Source organism: Pseudonaja textilis, chromosome 3, assembly GCF_049901715.1.
Source record: "Pseudonaja textilis isolate UNSWEBS1 chromosome 3, rPseTex1.2, whole genome shotgun sequence".
NCBI classification, from domain to species: Eukaryota; Metazoa; Chordata; class Lepidosauria; order Squamata; family Elapidae; genus Pseudonaja; species Pseudonaja textilis.
In genome coordinates, this window is record NC_141992.1 from 102,190,120 (window position 1) to 102,207,814 (window position 17,695).

Below are 17,695 nucleotides of genomic sequence, written 5' to 3' on the forward strand. Positions count from 1 at the left end.
CAATTAACCAGTGGAACTGCTTGTCTCCAGAAGTTCTGGGTGTTCTAGAAGTTTTCAAGAAAAGACTGGACAACCATTTTTCTGAAATGGTATAGGGTTCACCCCAAACTCCCATCTAAGTATTATTCTGTTATTCTGACACCTTTCCCAGGCCCTCTACCTGTTATTCCTGAGCTAAATTGCTACGACCCTCATTGGGACCCTATCTCTTTTGCTCCCTCTGGACTAACGAGTTAAAGAGCTGTCTCTAGACATTCATTTTAATAAGATTTTTAGAAACCTGTAGTTGAAAGTTCTTCATGTCTCCTTACCCTGAAGACCCAATTTCATTTGGAATTTAATCCCAAACTGATTGCCCTTTTGGCATTTCTCTTGATACTTCTCCAAAATGCACCCCAAGAAGCCACCCCCCTCCCCGTCTCTCTCTCTCTCTCACACACACACACACAATTTATGCAAATTCCCTTGTCTTGGAGACTTTAGAATCGTAGGCTAGAAACAGGTACCTTGGGGGTCTTACAGTTCAACTTTCTGCTCAAGGCAGAAGACTTCATATATACCTGCGGGTTCACAAATATCCCAGCTTTGACTGCAAGAACTGCAGGCAGCCTTCCTGGACACACACTTCCTTGCCCCACCACCCCATGTGAGGCAGGAGGCCCAAGAGAAAGTGCCTGGTCTGGGCACACAGCCCTTCACAACGGAGCCCTTCCTGGGAAGCAAAGCATGGCTTGGACGATCCGTCCTGAAGGCGAGCTTCAGAGCAGCAATGGCAGAAGGAAGAAAGCAAGCTCCAGAGTGGTGGCAAAAGGCAAGCTCCAGAGTGATGGCAGCAGTGGCGGAAGGCAGAAGGCCTCCAGAGCGATAGCGGTGGTGGAAGGTGGCAGCGGAAGGTGGAAGGCAAGCTCCAGAGTGGTGGCACTCTGGGAGGGTGGACTGACGTTGGATTTAGAATGCTCAAGGAGGAGCCCTTTCAACATTTAAAAAAAAGAGTAAGGGCTTCATCTACTGACCAGAAGAGTACATACAAAAGGGAAGTGACTGATGTAATATTTATAAAGTTTTCATAAAGGTTCCTGTGATATTCAGAGAGGACATTAACCAACTTGAATGTGGAAGAGTGAAAAAAAGAAAAATACTTTTGGTGAACTTGGGAACTGTGCATCTATCTATTGTTTTGGAAAAAAAGCTTAGTGACTTGAAGTGTTTTGGGGCCTTGGTGGATTACAAATTTTATTTTGCAAAAAGATTCCCAAAGGACTACAATAAGAATAGTGTGGATTAATTTAACGTGGATTACAAATTTGACTGTTGAAGGAAGAAGAAATGGAGGAAGCGCTTACCCTTAAGATTTATGAGTAGTTAATTATTATTTCACAATGCTTAATAATTATTAATTATTGTATTATTAACTTTGTAATCAATAAGATCCATTGTCATGCCCTGTTGGAGTCTGACTCCGAGGGAGAGGAGGAACAGCCGACAGGGAGTGGAAGTGTGGCTCGGGACGTTGTGGAGGAAGCTGGGGAAGGGCAGAGGCTGGCCGGGCAGTCAGAGGAAGACCCAGGCCCATTCCCTCTCCATCCTAGGGTGCATAGGGAGGAGAGGATAAGGGAGACATGTGAATGGCATGGTCTACGGGGAGAGGAAAGGGCCTTGATCCTCTTCATGGGCTGCAGCTGTGAGGACTGTTTAAAAGGAAGGACATGCGCATGGGCCAGTGCTGGAAACAAAGTGTGAAAATATCTCTAGTCTGTCCATTCCTATCTGAGTTTGGCGTCCTTCCCAGTGTGTATTCTGATATCTATGGATGACTTCAAGCCCTTATCTTGCCTGGTTCCCTTAATTGCTTCAGTGTGGTTTGTGTTGTTTTTGATATTTATAATTTATAGGCATTTTTAGTTTAAACGGTATTTCCTCCTTTTCGTAACTGTTTGTGAGGGAGTTTTTTGTCTCCAGTCAAGGATATTTGGAGCTTTGAAGCCAAGTTGAAGGAATAAAAAGGGGCTTTACCTATTTTTGTGACTTTGTTTAATTTGTATCCTACCCTGGATAATCACATCTATATATACTCTGTTGAGATTGTGGGTTTATTGATATCTTTATTAATATAATATTAGAAAGTTGAAGGTGGAACACCAAGGGGTGTGCAAAGCAATCTTTAGCAGTGTAAAAATAATTGTTGTGTCTGCTAATTTGGAGAAGTACTGTCAGATATCGTATCTATTGCCTTAGATCTTGTATAATGTCAAATGAGGCTCCATTCAAAATCCAAGAAAGAATAGAGAATAGAATAGAATTCTTTATTGGCCAAGTGTGATTGGACACACAATCACCTTAGAAAACCTTAGACTCCATTGTTATAGAGAAAAGAAATTTTACTGAAAATTAAAGTGGTAGCATCAGAAGAATACAAGATTTGAGACAATAAATGTGAAAATCACATATAGAAAGTTACCCCATGTTCCCACCCTCAATAGTTCAAACTGGCCATCCCATCTGAGATGTGTATAATGTCATATAGGGTATCTTCATGTGGTGTTTCAGACATCTGGTATGTCAAGATGGTTGACCTTGGCTTAGACAGATAAGAGGCTACATTTGCGCAGTAAGCAAATAAGCATAGTCAAGAAAACATATCAACTTTTACATTTCACCAACTTAACCCTCCAGCACCCTTCTCCCCACAAAGCCCAATTATTCTTCCCTCCCCCTGTTTCTATGGCAGCCAGAAAGACAAGCAGAAGAAGGATTCTTGGAGCACCTTAGATTATTAGAGATGACAAGTATACTGATCATATCAAAGATAGGAAAGAAAGCCTCATCTAAACCCTCATCTGCAACATCATCACCATTTAATCTACAATCGATAGAAAGCATGTTAGGCCTGGAGAAGTCAAGCTTGATGCAGAATATGCAAGCAATCCTATTATCAATCCAAGAAGCTATAACCAAAAGCCAGGCAGTTATATCTAAAAACCATGAGGAGATCAAAAACAAAATGGGGGAGATGAAGGGGGAAATATGTAAGAAGGATGAAAAGATAGTGAGCATCCAACAAACGATAGTGAAAAACGAGCAGAGGATACAGAAAATAGAAACAAGGACTGAGCAAACAGAAAAAAAAATAGAAGAAATGGACACAAACTATCCCAGGCTAATAGAAAATTAGAAGAGACCATAATCTTCCTCAAGATGGAAAAGGCGGCTTTTTATCTGAGATTCTAGAACGTTACGAAAGAGGAAGAAGAAGACTTGGTTGAGGTGATGACAGAGCTGCTGGCTGGAATACTACAGAAAAATAAATGATATACAAAGAGATATTGATGAAATTTTTAGAATTCATATGAATTATGCAAGAAGGCATAGATTACCAAAAGAGGTGCACATGAGGTTCACCAGGAAGACACTGAGAGATGAAGTATACAAAAGAACGAGAGATGAACTTATGAAGTATAAAGGAAGAGAAATCCTGTCCCTAAAACAGATACCTAGGAGAGTCTAAGAACAGAGGATATAGAATCAATTTTTAACAGCACAACTGATTAAATATAATGTGATGTTTAGGTAGCTGATACCAGAAGGAATTCTGATCTCTTGGCAAGATAACAAGTTCAGAGTAGAAAGCAGATGAATTTTTTGAACACTACTTTACATCAAATGAAGAACAGGAAAGTAGAGAGAAGATAGAAAGTAAAAGCCAAGATGAATTGCAAGTAGAAGAAAAAACTTTAGAGCAAGAAGAAAGAAGGAGGGTGGGCAAAGAGTGGGACAAACGAGAAGGTGCAAGAACAAAAACACACAGAGAGATAGTAACAACTAGAAGGGTAATACCTATATATAAGTGAAAATATGATAGAGGAAGTAAAGATGCTATCTGTTAACATAATTGAACTCCCCCACAAAAAGAAAACAAACCTTTACAAAACTACAAAGATTAAAATTGGATATAATTTGTCTTCAAGAACTTCATATTAAAAAGCAACACGATGACCTATTGCAATACCCCAAAATTGGGAAATTGTACTCATCACTAGCACATTAAAAGAAAAGAGGGGTAGTACTATATGTTAGAGGAGCATTAAACACTAAACAAATATATGCAGATGAAGAAGGGAGAATACTAATGATAGAATAAACCAGAAACAAATCCTCTTGATCACAATATACACTCCAAATAATAAGCAGGAAAAGTTCTACAAAAGCCTTCATAAAAACAGAAATGTACTATGAAAATATATGCATACTAGGGGATTTCAATGCAATTCTGAATGCCAAGAAAGATTACAGAAGTAGCAGAAGAAATTAAAAAAAAGAACACTTCCAAAAACCTTTTCAATATAATGCAAGAATTAGGCTTGCAGGATATATGGAGAGAGCTTAACCCAAAAGTAAATCAATACATATGCTATTCGAATAGACATCAATCGTGGTCGAGAATAGACATGGTGTGGATGACCCCAGGAATGAGAACTGAGGTCCAAGAGGTAGAGATAGCAATGAATATATGGGCAGACCACAATCCCATAAAAGTTGCATGGAAGGGCCAAAAGAAGAAACTGAAGTGGACAATGAATCAAACCATCCTAAGAGACAAAGAGTTCACACAAATTATGGAAAAAGAAATGGATTTTTTCTTTAAAGAAAAAAAAAGAGGAAACATCATTACAAAATGTCTGGGACACGGCAAAAGCATACATGTGAGGATTAGTGGTAACATACATAGCGAGAAGAAACAAGAAAAACAACAGCAAAATATATTACAAGATGAGTTTAAAAGACTAGAGAGAGAACTGCAGAAGTATCTGCAAAAAAAGAAAAGAAAAGACAAAAGTGATTTAATAAAACATAAACTGAACTTAATAGTGCAAGATGAAATGGTACAAAAAATTAAAATGGTGAAACAAAACTTTTTAAAATATGCAAATAATCCAAGGTGATGGTTAGTGTACAAGTTGAAAAAAGAAAAAGAGAAGAAAATGATACACCAACTGCTAGATGAAAAGGGGATCCATCAGAATGGATCACCATCAGAATGAAGAAAATAACTTACAAATTCTTCAGGAAATTGTACAATCAAGAAAAAACACCAGAAGATACAACTTAACCATAACTGGAAAAGGCTGAATTACCCAAAATACCAGATACAGTGAGAGCAATGTTAAATGAAAGAATAATGACAATGGAAATAACGGAGGCAATTAAAAGACAAAAAAACAGGAAAACACCTGGACCAGACAGACTTCCTGCAGAACTTTACGAAAACCTACAAGAGACACTAGGACCCATATTGTTGGAGGTTTACAATGAAGCATTATCAAAGGTCAAACTCCCCAAAACTTGGACAGAAGTATACATTACACTAATCCCAAAGGAAGACACAGATCTTCAACAGATAAAAAAACTACAGACCAATATCATTATTAAATGCAGATTGTAAAATATTTGCCTCTATAACCTCAAAAAGATTAAAAAGATTTTTAAATGAATTCATACATCTTGACCAGATTGGTTTTTTACCTAAAAGACAGCAGAAAAATAACATGAGGATTATTATGAACATATTGGAATATTACGAAGTCCTCTCCAAAAAACAGCATTGACTTTTTTTGATGCACAAAAAGCCTTTGATAATATGAACTGACAATTTATGACACTACAATTGAAAAGCACGAATTTTGGTGAAAACTTTGTAAAGATCCAAGCACTTTATTCCTACCAAATGGTAAAAGTGATAATAAACAGAGAAATAACAGAAAATTTTAACATAAACAAGGGTACAAGACAAAGGTGTCCACTATCCCCTCTTTTATTTATATTAATCCTGGAAGTCTTACTTAGACAGACTAGACAAGACCCAGAAATAAAAGGCTTGAAGATAAAAAAAAAAACAATACGAAGTATTTGCAGATGACCTAGTATTTATTTTGGAGGAACCCCTAGAAACAGGATCCAAATTAATTTAAAAAATAGAAGAGTTTGGTGCGGTGATAGGACTTAAAATAAACAAGGGAAAGACCAAAATATTGACAAAGAATATTCTGTTTATCTTACAAATAAAGAGAAAACCAAACTGACGGAAAAGATGGAATGCAGATAACTAAAAAAGTTAAATACCTGGGAATGTGGTAACAGCAAAATATGCATCCATTAAAGAAGACAACTATACTAAATTGATACAGAAAATAAAGATGGATCTGGACCATCTTGAAAATGAGGGCTGAACTTATAAAAGGCATGAGCTCCAAAAATGCATTTGCAAGATCCCCCTAATTGTGTTTTTATGGATCTCATAATAAAGAGGCCAGTTGCTTAGCTGGCATTCTAGAAACTAACATGCCATTTAATTACAATGTAGCATTGTAATGAGATTTCTATGATTTTTGGCTTCATAAAATTTAAAGCTCACATGGGTTCAGACAAACCTGAGAATATTTTAGTATTACATTTAATATTAATATTAAATTGGAAAGCAACATAAAGTAGAAATATGCTGTTTATAGATTAACCTTACCATTAAACACTCTTGTAACCCAGCGAGCCTGAAGTTCCACTGGTGGTAAAATAGATCCCGTTACTGATATAAAACCTATGAAGGCAAGTGTGGGCTTCTGCAAGTGAGGAAGGAATACTTGTTTATAAAGGAATGTACTACTTTTGCAAGCATTGTGAAGAGATTCTTCCAGGAAAGGAAATGAAGCAGCATAGCCTGTAGTAAAAATGACCACATCTATATTTTCTTCTACAGTTCCATCTTCAAATATGGCAGAAGTCTCAGTAAACCTCTTCACATTTGGCTTTACAACCACTGAACCATAGAGGATGCAGATGGGCAGTTCGTCATTTACAATGATGTTTGACAATGAACTGTCAGAAAGAACAAAAGTAGAAAGAAGCACCATTAGCTCAACTATCCCCATTAGCCTAGTCCCATTGTCAGGTATTATCCTAGTTTTCTTCTGAAAGACTTACCTATTCATATTGACTCACACTGCATACACAAAAAATGTCAGCATGCCTTTTTACTCCCACTTCCACCACCTCCCTTACTGTAATTGCTTGCTTGGATATTAAATACTTCCAAATGTTGTTCTTCAATTGGTAGAATTAGATAGCAGATAGAAGACAGCAGAATTTTAATCCTAGTCTGGTTTGCCATCAACTGCTATAGAAATTTCTTTCTCCTCCTAATTTTATCTCAGATGTTTCAGTATGGCTAGACATAGATTATCCTCCAAATGAGATATGAGAAGTGACCTATGGTAAGTAGGTGACTGGCTGGTTAATCAGCAGAGGGCAATCAAATTGTTAACAGATCAGCCTGGGTGATAGATTTGGTACAGGGGCCTATAGGTATAATCTCTTCTTTGTGAGATGAGTTCTAACATTTCTAAATTCATTTCTTTTAAATCATCAACGTGCAAATGATACCCTGCCTTTAATGCCTTTTGTAACAGAGTTAGTGGTCAGTTCAACAATCTGTTTTTCTGAGAAAGAAAAAATAATTGTGTGTATCATAAGCAACAAGTTGCCCGATATGGATCTAAGAATTCTTTAGGAACATAGTTCACAGAACACTTTGGGAAAAGGATCAAAAATCAACACATAGTCTAGCTCAGGGGTTGCCAACCTTTTGGACCTCAGGGACCACCAAACTCATAATTTTAAATCCCAGGGACCATTAATATGAATTTTGACTGATGGTGGCTTGCTGACGCTGGTGGGAGAGAGAGAGAGAGAGAGAGAGAGAGAGAGAGAGAGAGAGAGAGAGAGAGATTTAACCTCTCTCCCTCCCTCCCTCCCTCCCTCTCACATGCACACACACAAACACACAGAGGCAGGGGTGGGATTCAAATTTCTTAACAACTGGTTCTGTGGGCGTGGCCTAATTTGTGGGTATGGCTTGGTGGTCATGTGACTGGCTAGGTATGGCCTGTATGTAAATATTATAAATATTTATGTAAATATTGATTTTTTTTTATAAAGAAAGAACAACTTTTACCCAAAATCAGGCAAAACAGGCAGGCAGATTGAGTTGCTCACAGATTCATTCAGAGATTTATCTATCTGCCATCGGCTACCTGAGTCTGTCACATAAAATTTGCTGGCAAGCAAACTCATAAAATTTTCTAGTAAGCAAACTCACAAAATTAACTCACAACACACCATGTATGTAAATATTGATTTTTTATTAAAAAAAGAGCAACTTTTACCCAAAATCAGGCAAAGCAGACAGGCAGATTGAGTTGCTCACAGAATCACAGATTCATTCAGAGATCTATCTAACTGCCATTGGCTGGCTCAGTCTTTTACATAAAATTTGCTTGCAAGAAAACTCACAAAATTAACTCACAACATACCATTTATGTAAATATTGCATTTTTTTTTTTAAGAGCAACTTTTACCCAAAATCGGGCAAAGCAGGCAGGCAGATTGAGTTGCTCACAGAATCATTCAGAGATCTATCTATCTGCCATCGGCTACCTGAGTCTGTCACATAAAATTTGCTTGCAGTGAGTCTGCACTGAATAATAGAAGCTTCAGTCCTAAGGAAGTTTCGGCCATGCTTAAAAGACTAGATCTAAAGACTAGCTATCTGATGATTTCCTGCTTTCTAGCTAATCTAAATCTTCCGGCACAGCAGAACAGCTGATGGTTGGGGGGGAGAAAAAAAGGAAAAATTACAATTTAGCAGCAAATTTGCCAGGTAAGAAGTGAATGGGCGGGGAGGGTTCCCATGGGCCATGTGGGTGGCTGCGCAGCCTGAATTAATTGCTTTGGGGGGTGCTCTGGGGGTGACATTTCTCTGCGGACCATTCAAATTTTCTCGCAGCCCACCGATTGGCAACCACTGGTCTAGCTAGCAATTTTAACAGTATATATTTCCCTTGAGGAAGCAAAGTTTGTTAAAAATGCACTGGGAAAAGAAAATTTGTCTTGCAAAGAGCAAATTAGTTTTTGTTTACTAGCAGACTTCATATTTTGTAAGTAAACTCAGCATTTGGCGAATACAATGTTATGCATAGTAAAAGAGGTTACCTTTTAATAGGGATTAATCCATAATTCTTATGGTTAAACCATTGATTGAATTTATTTGCCAATAACTTGTCCCTAATGCTGATAGGAAGAAGTTTTTGAATGTAGAATATAAATCGAGTTTGGAAGACCATATCGTTAGGCCAGCCAGCTTTTGACATCCGACTTATTACCCAGGCTCCATTTCTGGTGCTGAGAAAGACCTAAGGGGCGAAAAACTGAAATGAGTATTCTTAGAAATTCTCCAACTACTGATGAGTGGGAAGTGATCTAGTCTAGCAGTAAAAGGCAAAAAGGAGGTTAAGTCCTTTGGTAAGATAGACAGAATCACCACACATCCAAAACAAACACTTTAAAACAATATCCCATGGAGGCACATGGTATGGAAGAGCAATATTGTATTAGGCTTACAACTAAGGACATGAGTAATATCTAATAATGCATGACGTATAAGGGGCTACAGAATATGGCAAGCTAAACTTTTGGCAATATTTTCAAGAAAGAATTAGAAAGCAATGCAAGAGGGGCAATAATTCTGAAATACAGAGAGTTCTCAGCTTATGACCAAATTTCTGTTGTTAAGCGAGACAGCTCTTAAGTGAGTTTTGTCCCATTTTACAACCTTTCTTGCCATAGTTATTAAATGAATCACTGCAGTTGTTAAATTAGTAATATGGTTGTTAAGTGAATCTGGCTTCTCCATTGATTTTGCTTCTCAGAAACAAAAGTTGATCACATGAGCTCAGGACATTGCAATGGTCATGAATATGAACTATTTGCCAAGCATCCAAATTCTGATCACATGTCCATGGGGATTCTGCAACAGTCGTAAGTGTGAAAAACAGACATAAGTAACTTTTTTCAATGCCATTGTAATTGAACCATCACTAAATGAATGGTTTTAAATCAAGGACTACCTGCAGTCAAGGAACATTTGATTGAATCATTATGAAGTTTTAAAACAGGAACATTTAGGTGCTGTCTATCAACCACCAGGCCTTTCGTTAGAATTTTGCAGCCCAGAAATAGTTTTCTGAACAAAGCCTTTAGAACTATACTTGGAGAAAATGGAAAACAACTAAAGTAACAGATAAAATGAAAGCTTTCAGGAGATGCATGTGCTTAGACCGGCTTTGTTGAAATAGCTATGGCAGTCATAGTCAGCAACTCAAAAGAAAATACTGTAGTAATAAAAGTTGTACTTAATGTTTATTTGTCATGCACTTAGCACAGGCGTGGGATTCAAATTTTGTAACAACCGGTTCTGTGGGTGTGGCCAGGTGGGTGTGGCCATGTGACTGGGTGGCCGTGGCTTCTTTCTTTGGCAGCAACCCCACCCCTCATTTTTTGGGCATCCTGGGCTTCAGGTGTTTTTGCTTCCAGAAGGCTTCCCTGGGGCCCAGGAAGGAAAAAAACAGAGAGAGGTGGGGGGCTGTGCCCCCCTCCATTTTTTGCCTTCCTGGGCCTCAGGGAAGCCTCCTGGGCAAAGTAGTAAGTAAGCGAGGGGAATCCCGGCACAGCTGATCGTAGGAACAGCTGGTCGTTGGGAGGGAATTAAAAAAAGAATTACCTTAAGGAGTGACTGGACAGGGAAGGACTCAGCGATGTCGGACATGTGCGTGATGTTGCGCATGCGCGATAAGGACTGATGGGGAAGGGAGGGGAGGGTCTGATGGAGAGCCAGGGGCATGATTTGCTGGTTCTCTGAACTGTGCAGAATCATAACAACCGGTTCTATAGAACCAGTAGAATTCCACCCTGACTTAGCATATGACTCCTCATGAAAGGAAGAGTGAAGGAGCACCAAGTAGACCCTGTCTTTGCACTAGAGATATGGCAAAAGCATGCTTCACTGATTCTGACTTTGCTCTTTTAAAATTGATATTGTATAATGATGATGATGACTCCAAGATGACCACTTATTTCCTACTGAAGAGTAGGAGCATAGCAGTCACTGATTCAGCAAATGATACCTTGGCAGCTGTGCGGCTCATTTCCACAGCAACATCTCCTCCGGTATTCCCAGCACCAAGTATCAGAACTTTTTTACCCTCCATCCCTTTTGCATCTCTGTATTCCCAGCTATGCATGTAATGACCTTTAAAGTTTTCCAATCCTGTAAAATGAGAGAGAAGACAATGTCACGTTTCATGACACATTTCTCCCTGACAATAAAACAGTTCTTTTTTCCATTATTACCAGCTACTCAATACAGTGCCAAAGGTTCTTTATTAAACTTTACAGTGTTTATTCATATATATCAGAGGCTATCTGCCAAGAGAGTTAGAGGAAATACTGTACCATAGCAAGAGGCGGCTACGTGGCCCATTTTTTAAATTGTATGCAAAAAGGCTGCCCCAAACCTTGGATTTAATCCTCTCAAAGGGGCTTCAAAGCATCTGAGTGCAAATATAATACCTCTAGGCAACACCTTAAAATGTCCTTTTCTGTATTGACTCCCTAAAGTTTTTTAGAAGCACTTGGTTGGATCTATTGGCAACATTATGCTGGACTAAATAGTCCAGGTCCACTGAAGCTCTGATATTATCAGATTTATTCAACTGTAAATGGGACTGATTTCCTTCTGTTTTTTTTTTCCATGTAAGAAGGCAACTTGTTTTGTTGTCTGTAATACCATTTAATTCTTCTGCCTCAGGCAGTGATTGTAATGATCCATCTCTCATCTACAAGAAATTGAAATCCAAAAAGGATATGACGGGAATTGTGTAATTTTGATAACATAAATAGCTGGAATGGGTGGAAATGGGGTAGACTAAGACAACAGGTGAGATAAGGTGGCTTTAGGTCTTTATCCCTAGTATAATTCCCATTATAATTGCCTCTCTGCTTTCTGGGTCTGCTGTACTTCGTGGGAGAAAAATATTTTGGAATCATTCTTCCCATTGAAAATAAGCAAGCATATGGGGAAGATAGCAATTCTCATAAGGCAAAAACATGTAATAAAATTGCTTTTTGCCCAGACCACATAACACTATATCCTTCACCACTGGCTATTTATTGTTCAAATTATACATGCCAAGACTGGAAAGGAAATTTTAGTATGATCTAGGATAGTCCCAACAGTGATTACTGACAAACGGTACTCAATGAGTAGTCCTTAATGGTAACACATCAAATGGAAGGAAGGAAGCAGTGGGATACCAGAAAGTTCAGTATTAGGCCCAGTACTCTTCAATATCTTCATAAATGACTTAGATGAGGGAATAAAAGGGGAACTCATCAAATTTGAAGATGACACTAAGCTGGCAGGAATAGCCAACATCCCAAAAGACAAGCTCAGGATCCAAAAAGTTCTTGACAGAGTTGAACAATAGGCCCTATCCAACAACATGAAATTTAATTTGGAGACAAGCAAGATTTTACACCTAGGCAGGAAAAACCAATGGCACAAGTAGAGGTTAGTTGAAACCTGTCTCAAAAACAGTAACTGTAAGAAGGACCTTGGAATCCTAGTGGACGATCACTTACTGTAAGCATGAGTTAGCAGTGTGCGCGGCAGCCAAAAAAGCTAATAAAATCCTTGGTGGTATAAATAGAGGCCTAGAATCAAAATCACGTGAAGTGTTAGTATCTCTTTATAAATCCTTAATAAAACCACACCTGGAATACTGCATCCAGTTTTGGTCACCACATTACAAAAAAGATGTTGAGACTTTGGAAAAAGTGCAGAGAAGCGCAACTAAGATAATTAAGGGCCTGGGGACAAAAACTTCCATGAAGAACAGTTGCAGGAATTGGATACGGCCAGTCTAGAGAAAAGAAGGACTGGAGGTGATATGATAGCAATATTTGAGGAGCTGCCACAAAGGGGAGGAGGTCAACTTATTTTCCAAAGCACCAGAGTGCAAGACAAGAAACAATGGATGGAAACTGGTCAAGGAGAGAAGCAACCTAGAGCTAAGGAGAAACTTCCTAATGGTGAGGACAATTAACTAGTGGAGTAGCTCGCCTTCAGAAATTGTGGGTTCTTCATCACTGGAGGTTTTTAAGAAAAGACTGGACAGCCAACTGTGAAATGGGATAGGGTCTCCTGCTTGAGCAGGGGGTTGGACTAGAAGACCTCCAAGGCCCCTTCCAGCTCTATTCTGATTGATTGAATGCCACTGATGGTTGGGCATGTTTCTTCTGCTAATCCGCTATGGAAGACAATGGGAAGACTACAGGTAGTCCTCAACTTATGACCACAATGGAACCACAAATTTCCGTTGTTAAGTGAGACATTTGTTAAGTGAGTTTCTGCCCATTTTATGACCTTTCTTGCCAGGGTTGTTAAGTGAATCACTGCAGTTGATAAGTTAGTAATCTGGTTGTTAAGTGAATCAGGTTTCCACATTGACTCTGCTTCTCAGAAGGTCACAAAAAGTGATCACATGACCTTGGGATACAACAATGGTCATAAATATGAATCTGTTGCCAAGCATCTGAATTTTAATCACAAGATTGAGGGGATGCTGCAAAGGTCATAACTGAAAAACTGTCATAAGTTGCTTTTTTAGTGTCTGTTATAATTAAATGAACTGTTATAAATTGAGGATTGCCTGTATTATTATTTTAAGTTGGTGTGTAGTTGGCCTCTAAAGTGTCTTGGCAGTTTTATAATAAAACAACTATCTTGAAGTTAGATAGATAAAATAACAATTAAAAGCCAGAAAACAAGTGAAGCAAATAAAATGAATAATAAACAATTAAGCAACAGTTATAAACCAAAATGTATTTTAAGGACTTTTTTTTTTAAGTTAATGGAAACATTAGGACCTTGAACTCTGCAGGAAAAACATTCCAAAGAATTGGAAGTGTCAGCCAAGAAAGCTTGACCTTAGTCAATGCCAGATGAAACCCCTGTAGGTAAACATCATCACTGCTGTCAGCAAAGTTCCTATAAAAAGAAACATTCTCTCAACCAGCTTGGACCAAAGTTTTGTAGTACTTACAACCAGCATTTTGGCAGAAAACGAACAAAGCAGCCAGTGCAATAATTTGAGTACCTGTATTAGTGGTGGCTAACCTTTTTGGGCTCCTGTGCCAAAAATTATGTGCGCGCTTGCACACTCACCCTCACATGCCAGCACCCAGAAGGCAATGCGCCCCCCCATGACCCCTATGCATGCGCACCCCACCCACCCACCCCGCCACCCCCTTACCTGCACTGCACCTCACAGCTGATTTTCAGCCGATTTGAGGCCGAATACCGGAAGTGACAAATCGGGGCTAGTTTTTGGCCTGTAAAGCTTGCAGAAGCCTTCCTCAAGCCTTTGGGAGGCTGAAAAAGGCCTCAAACTGGCCAAAAATCAGCTGTGAGGTGCGCACATGTGCTGTGAGGTAAGTTTGCCTGCAGCTTGTGTGCTGACACAAATGGCTCTGCGTGCCACTTATGGCACGCGTACCATAGGTTCACCATCACGGACCTATATCATATGGGCTCTTTGCATTGCCCCCCCAAACCAGTTTGGCTCTTGATTTTTATATAAACAATTTCTAGACTAAGTAGACCCACATACAGCATGTCACCTTTGTTAAGCGTAGAAGTCACCAGCACGAGTCCTGTACTATTTTAAAGTCATTTTTGTCCCCTCCCCCCTCAAAAAATGCATTTGGCTTTTTCGCCCATGATCAAATAATGGATAATCAATTTTATTTTGAATCAACCTGGCACTACAAAACAGCAAGATCAGTTTTTTTTTTAAATAGCTGGAACCACAATCACATTAGCTTAGTTGAATTTAGCAAATTTGTTCAAAACTCACCAGGAAAAGAAGCTAAGGGCAGATTAACTTCTGCATAATGGCCACTGCAAATCATGACTGCATCAAAGACAGTTGATGCCTGTTTTCCGTTAGCCTCTGTGTAGACCACCCACTGTCCAGTAGTTGTGAAATCTGGATGTTTTCTGACGCTGTATACCTTAGTCTTGTATAACCCCCAAACAAAACAAAATAACTCAGCATCATTATAGAGTGATGACATTCCCAATTTTGTTGTTATTTTGTGTTCTATTGAGATTTGTAGAGATTACTAGATAAGAGAGTAGAACTTCTCAAAAAAAAACCCTTTGCATACAAGTTAACAAGAATATTAAGCATTCAGAAGAAATTCTCGGTTTAGTATAAATCTCTCACTGCTATCCACATCTAGCAGGGTGTCTCTTTTTCTATGTAAGCCAATCTAAATGGTAAATTCCATGTTTTTATGTGGTATAACCCAGAACAGGTCCCTTTCAGTCCTATGATTCTATGGCATCTCTCTAGTATAGTGGAATCCTAATATTTTTAACATATCCTAGTGGTTGAAATCCTATTCTGGCTGTTGCAGAAATATCTATTTTCCCCTCACCTTAAATTGTATGCAGTCCAGTAGGTGAAAATGTTTAGCATAATCCTTGAGGTACTCCAGGACTAAGGAGTGATGTAGATAGTTAGGATAGCTTTCTGGAAATGGGAAGTCACTGAAGCAGGTCATTTCCTTGGACGTGTTGCTCACCACAGATCTGTAAACACTGGTCCTTCCCTTTTCAGGAATGTCCTGTACAATGGTTTTATATAACATAGTAAAATGATTATAAGCATTTAAAGATCATTTTTGAAAGTTTTACAAGGCAGCCTACTATTTAGAGGTGAAACTCAAAAAATTAGAATATCGTGCAAAAGTTCATTTATTTCAGTAATGCAACTTAAAAGGTGAAACTAATATATGAGGTAGACTCATTACATGCAAAGCAAGATAGTTTAAGCCATGATTTGTCATAATTGTGATGATTATGGCTTACAGCTCATGAAAACCCCAAATCCACAATCTCAGAAAATTAGAATATTGCATGCAATCAATAAATCAAGGATTGTACATAGAACAATATCGGACCTCTGAAAAGTATAAGAATGCATATATACTCAGTACTTGGTTTGGACCCCTTTTGCAGCAATTACTGCCTCAATGCGGCGTGGCATGGAAGCTATCAGCCTGTGGCACTGCTGAGGTGTTATGGAAGACCAGGATGCTTCAATAGTGGTCTTCAGCTCTTCTGCATTGTTCAGTCTCATGTCTCTCATCTTTCTCTTGGCAATGCCCCATAGATTCTCTACAGGGTTCAGGTCAGGCGAGGTTGCTGGCCAATCAAGCACAGTAACCCCACTGTCATTGAACCAGGTTTCGGTGCTTTTGGCAGTGTGGGCAGGTGACAATCCTGCTGGAAAATGAAGTCAGCATCCCCATAAAGCTCATCTGCGGAAGGAAGGATGAAGTGCTCCAAAATATCCTGGTAGACGGCTACATTGACCCTGGACTTAATGAAGCACAGTGGACCAACACCAGCAGATGACATGGCTTCCCAAATCAACACAGACTGTGGAAACTTCACACTGGACTTCAAGCGTCTTGCAGTGTGTGCCTCTCCATTCTTCCTCCAGACTCTGGGTCCTTGGTTTCCAAATGAGATGCAAAAGTTGCTCTCATCAGAAAAGAGGACTTTAGACCACTGATCAACAGACCAGTTCTGTTTTTCTTTAGCCCAGGTAAGACACTTCTGACATTGTTGTTTGTTCAGGAGTGGCTTGACAAGAGGAATACGACATTTGAAGCCCATGTCCAGGATCTGTCTGTGTGTTGTGGCACTTGATGCACTGACTCTAGCCTCAGTCCACTCCTTGTGAAAGTCCCCAACACTTTTGAATGGCCTTTTCCTGACGATCCTCTCCAGGCTGCAGTATATCCCTGCTGCTTGTGTACCTTTTTCTTCCACACTTTTCCCTTTCACATAACTTTCTATTAATGTGCTTTGATACAGCACTTTGGGAACATCCAACTTCTTTTGCAATTACCTTTTGAGGCTTTCCTTCCTTATGGAGGGTATCAATGATGTTTTTCTGCACAACTGTCAGGTCAGCAGTATTTCCCATGATTGTGATTCCTAGTGAACCAGACTGAGACACCGTTTAAAGGCTCAGGAACCTTTTTCAGGTGTTATGGCTAATTAGCTGATTAGAGTGGGACAATTTGAGCCTAGCATATTGAACCTTTTCACAATATTCTATTTTTCTGAGATTGTGGATTTGGGGTTTTCATGAGCTGTAAGCCATAATCATCTCAATTATGACAAATCACAGCTTGAACTATCTTGCTTTGCATGTAATGAGTCTATCTCATATATTAAGTTCACCTTTTAAGTTGCATTACTGAAATAAATGAACTTTTGCACGATATTCTAATTTTTCGAGTTTTACCTTTATACAGTATACGTAATCTATTTTAGCCATGGGATAAATCTGGTTTTATCTAATTCTGCTGACCACTGATATGTAGCTACCTTTATTTTAATGACCTTAGCTGCCCAGAGTTCCTTTGGGCAACAAAATGAGTGACATATAAATATAATTAAGTGAATATTAATTAGATACGTGTTTGTGTATTCATTTGTTTGATTTTAACATTCCAAAGGACATTTTTTAGTGCAGGGAGGCTTGAGAACACAAAAAATGGTATCTGTGACACACTGATATCTATAGACATCATGCTTCCTATCTGTGAATATGTGTTTGAGAATGTCATTTTAGTGATTCCCAGAATGAGGTCATTTGGGGATGAGCATTGGAGTCTATATAACTAATCCTGGGAATATCTAGCTTCTCTGTAAGCAGAGAATGCCTGC

General features: G+C 38.9%; 1 protein-coding gene across 3 annotated transcripts in view; it reads right to left on the bottom strand.

The window, feature by feature from the left end:
• The window catches only part of FMO4 (flavin containing dimethylaniline monoxygenase 4), a 37,186-nt gene that overhangs the window by 12,366 nt on the left and 7,125 nt on the right, over window positions 1–17,695 (bottom strand). For all 3 annotated transcript variants that reach the window (XM_026703405.2, XM_026703404.2, XM_087930507.1), the window contains exons 3-7: window positions 15,388–15,576; window positions 14,802–14,964; window positions 11,010–11,152; window positions 9,040–9,239; window positions 6,515–6,867 (exon numbers count right to left, since the gene is read on the bottom strand). In XM_026703405.2, coding sequence (XP_026559190.1) covers window positions 6,515–6,867; window positions 9,040–9,239; window positions 11,010–11,152; window positions 14,802–14,964; window positions 15,388–15,576 — 1,048 coding nt within the window. The remainder of the gene's footprint in view (window positions 1–6,514; window positions 6,868–9,039; window positions 9,240–11,009; window positions 11,153–14,801; window positions 14,965–15,387; window positions 15,577–17,695) is intronic.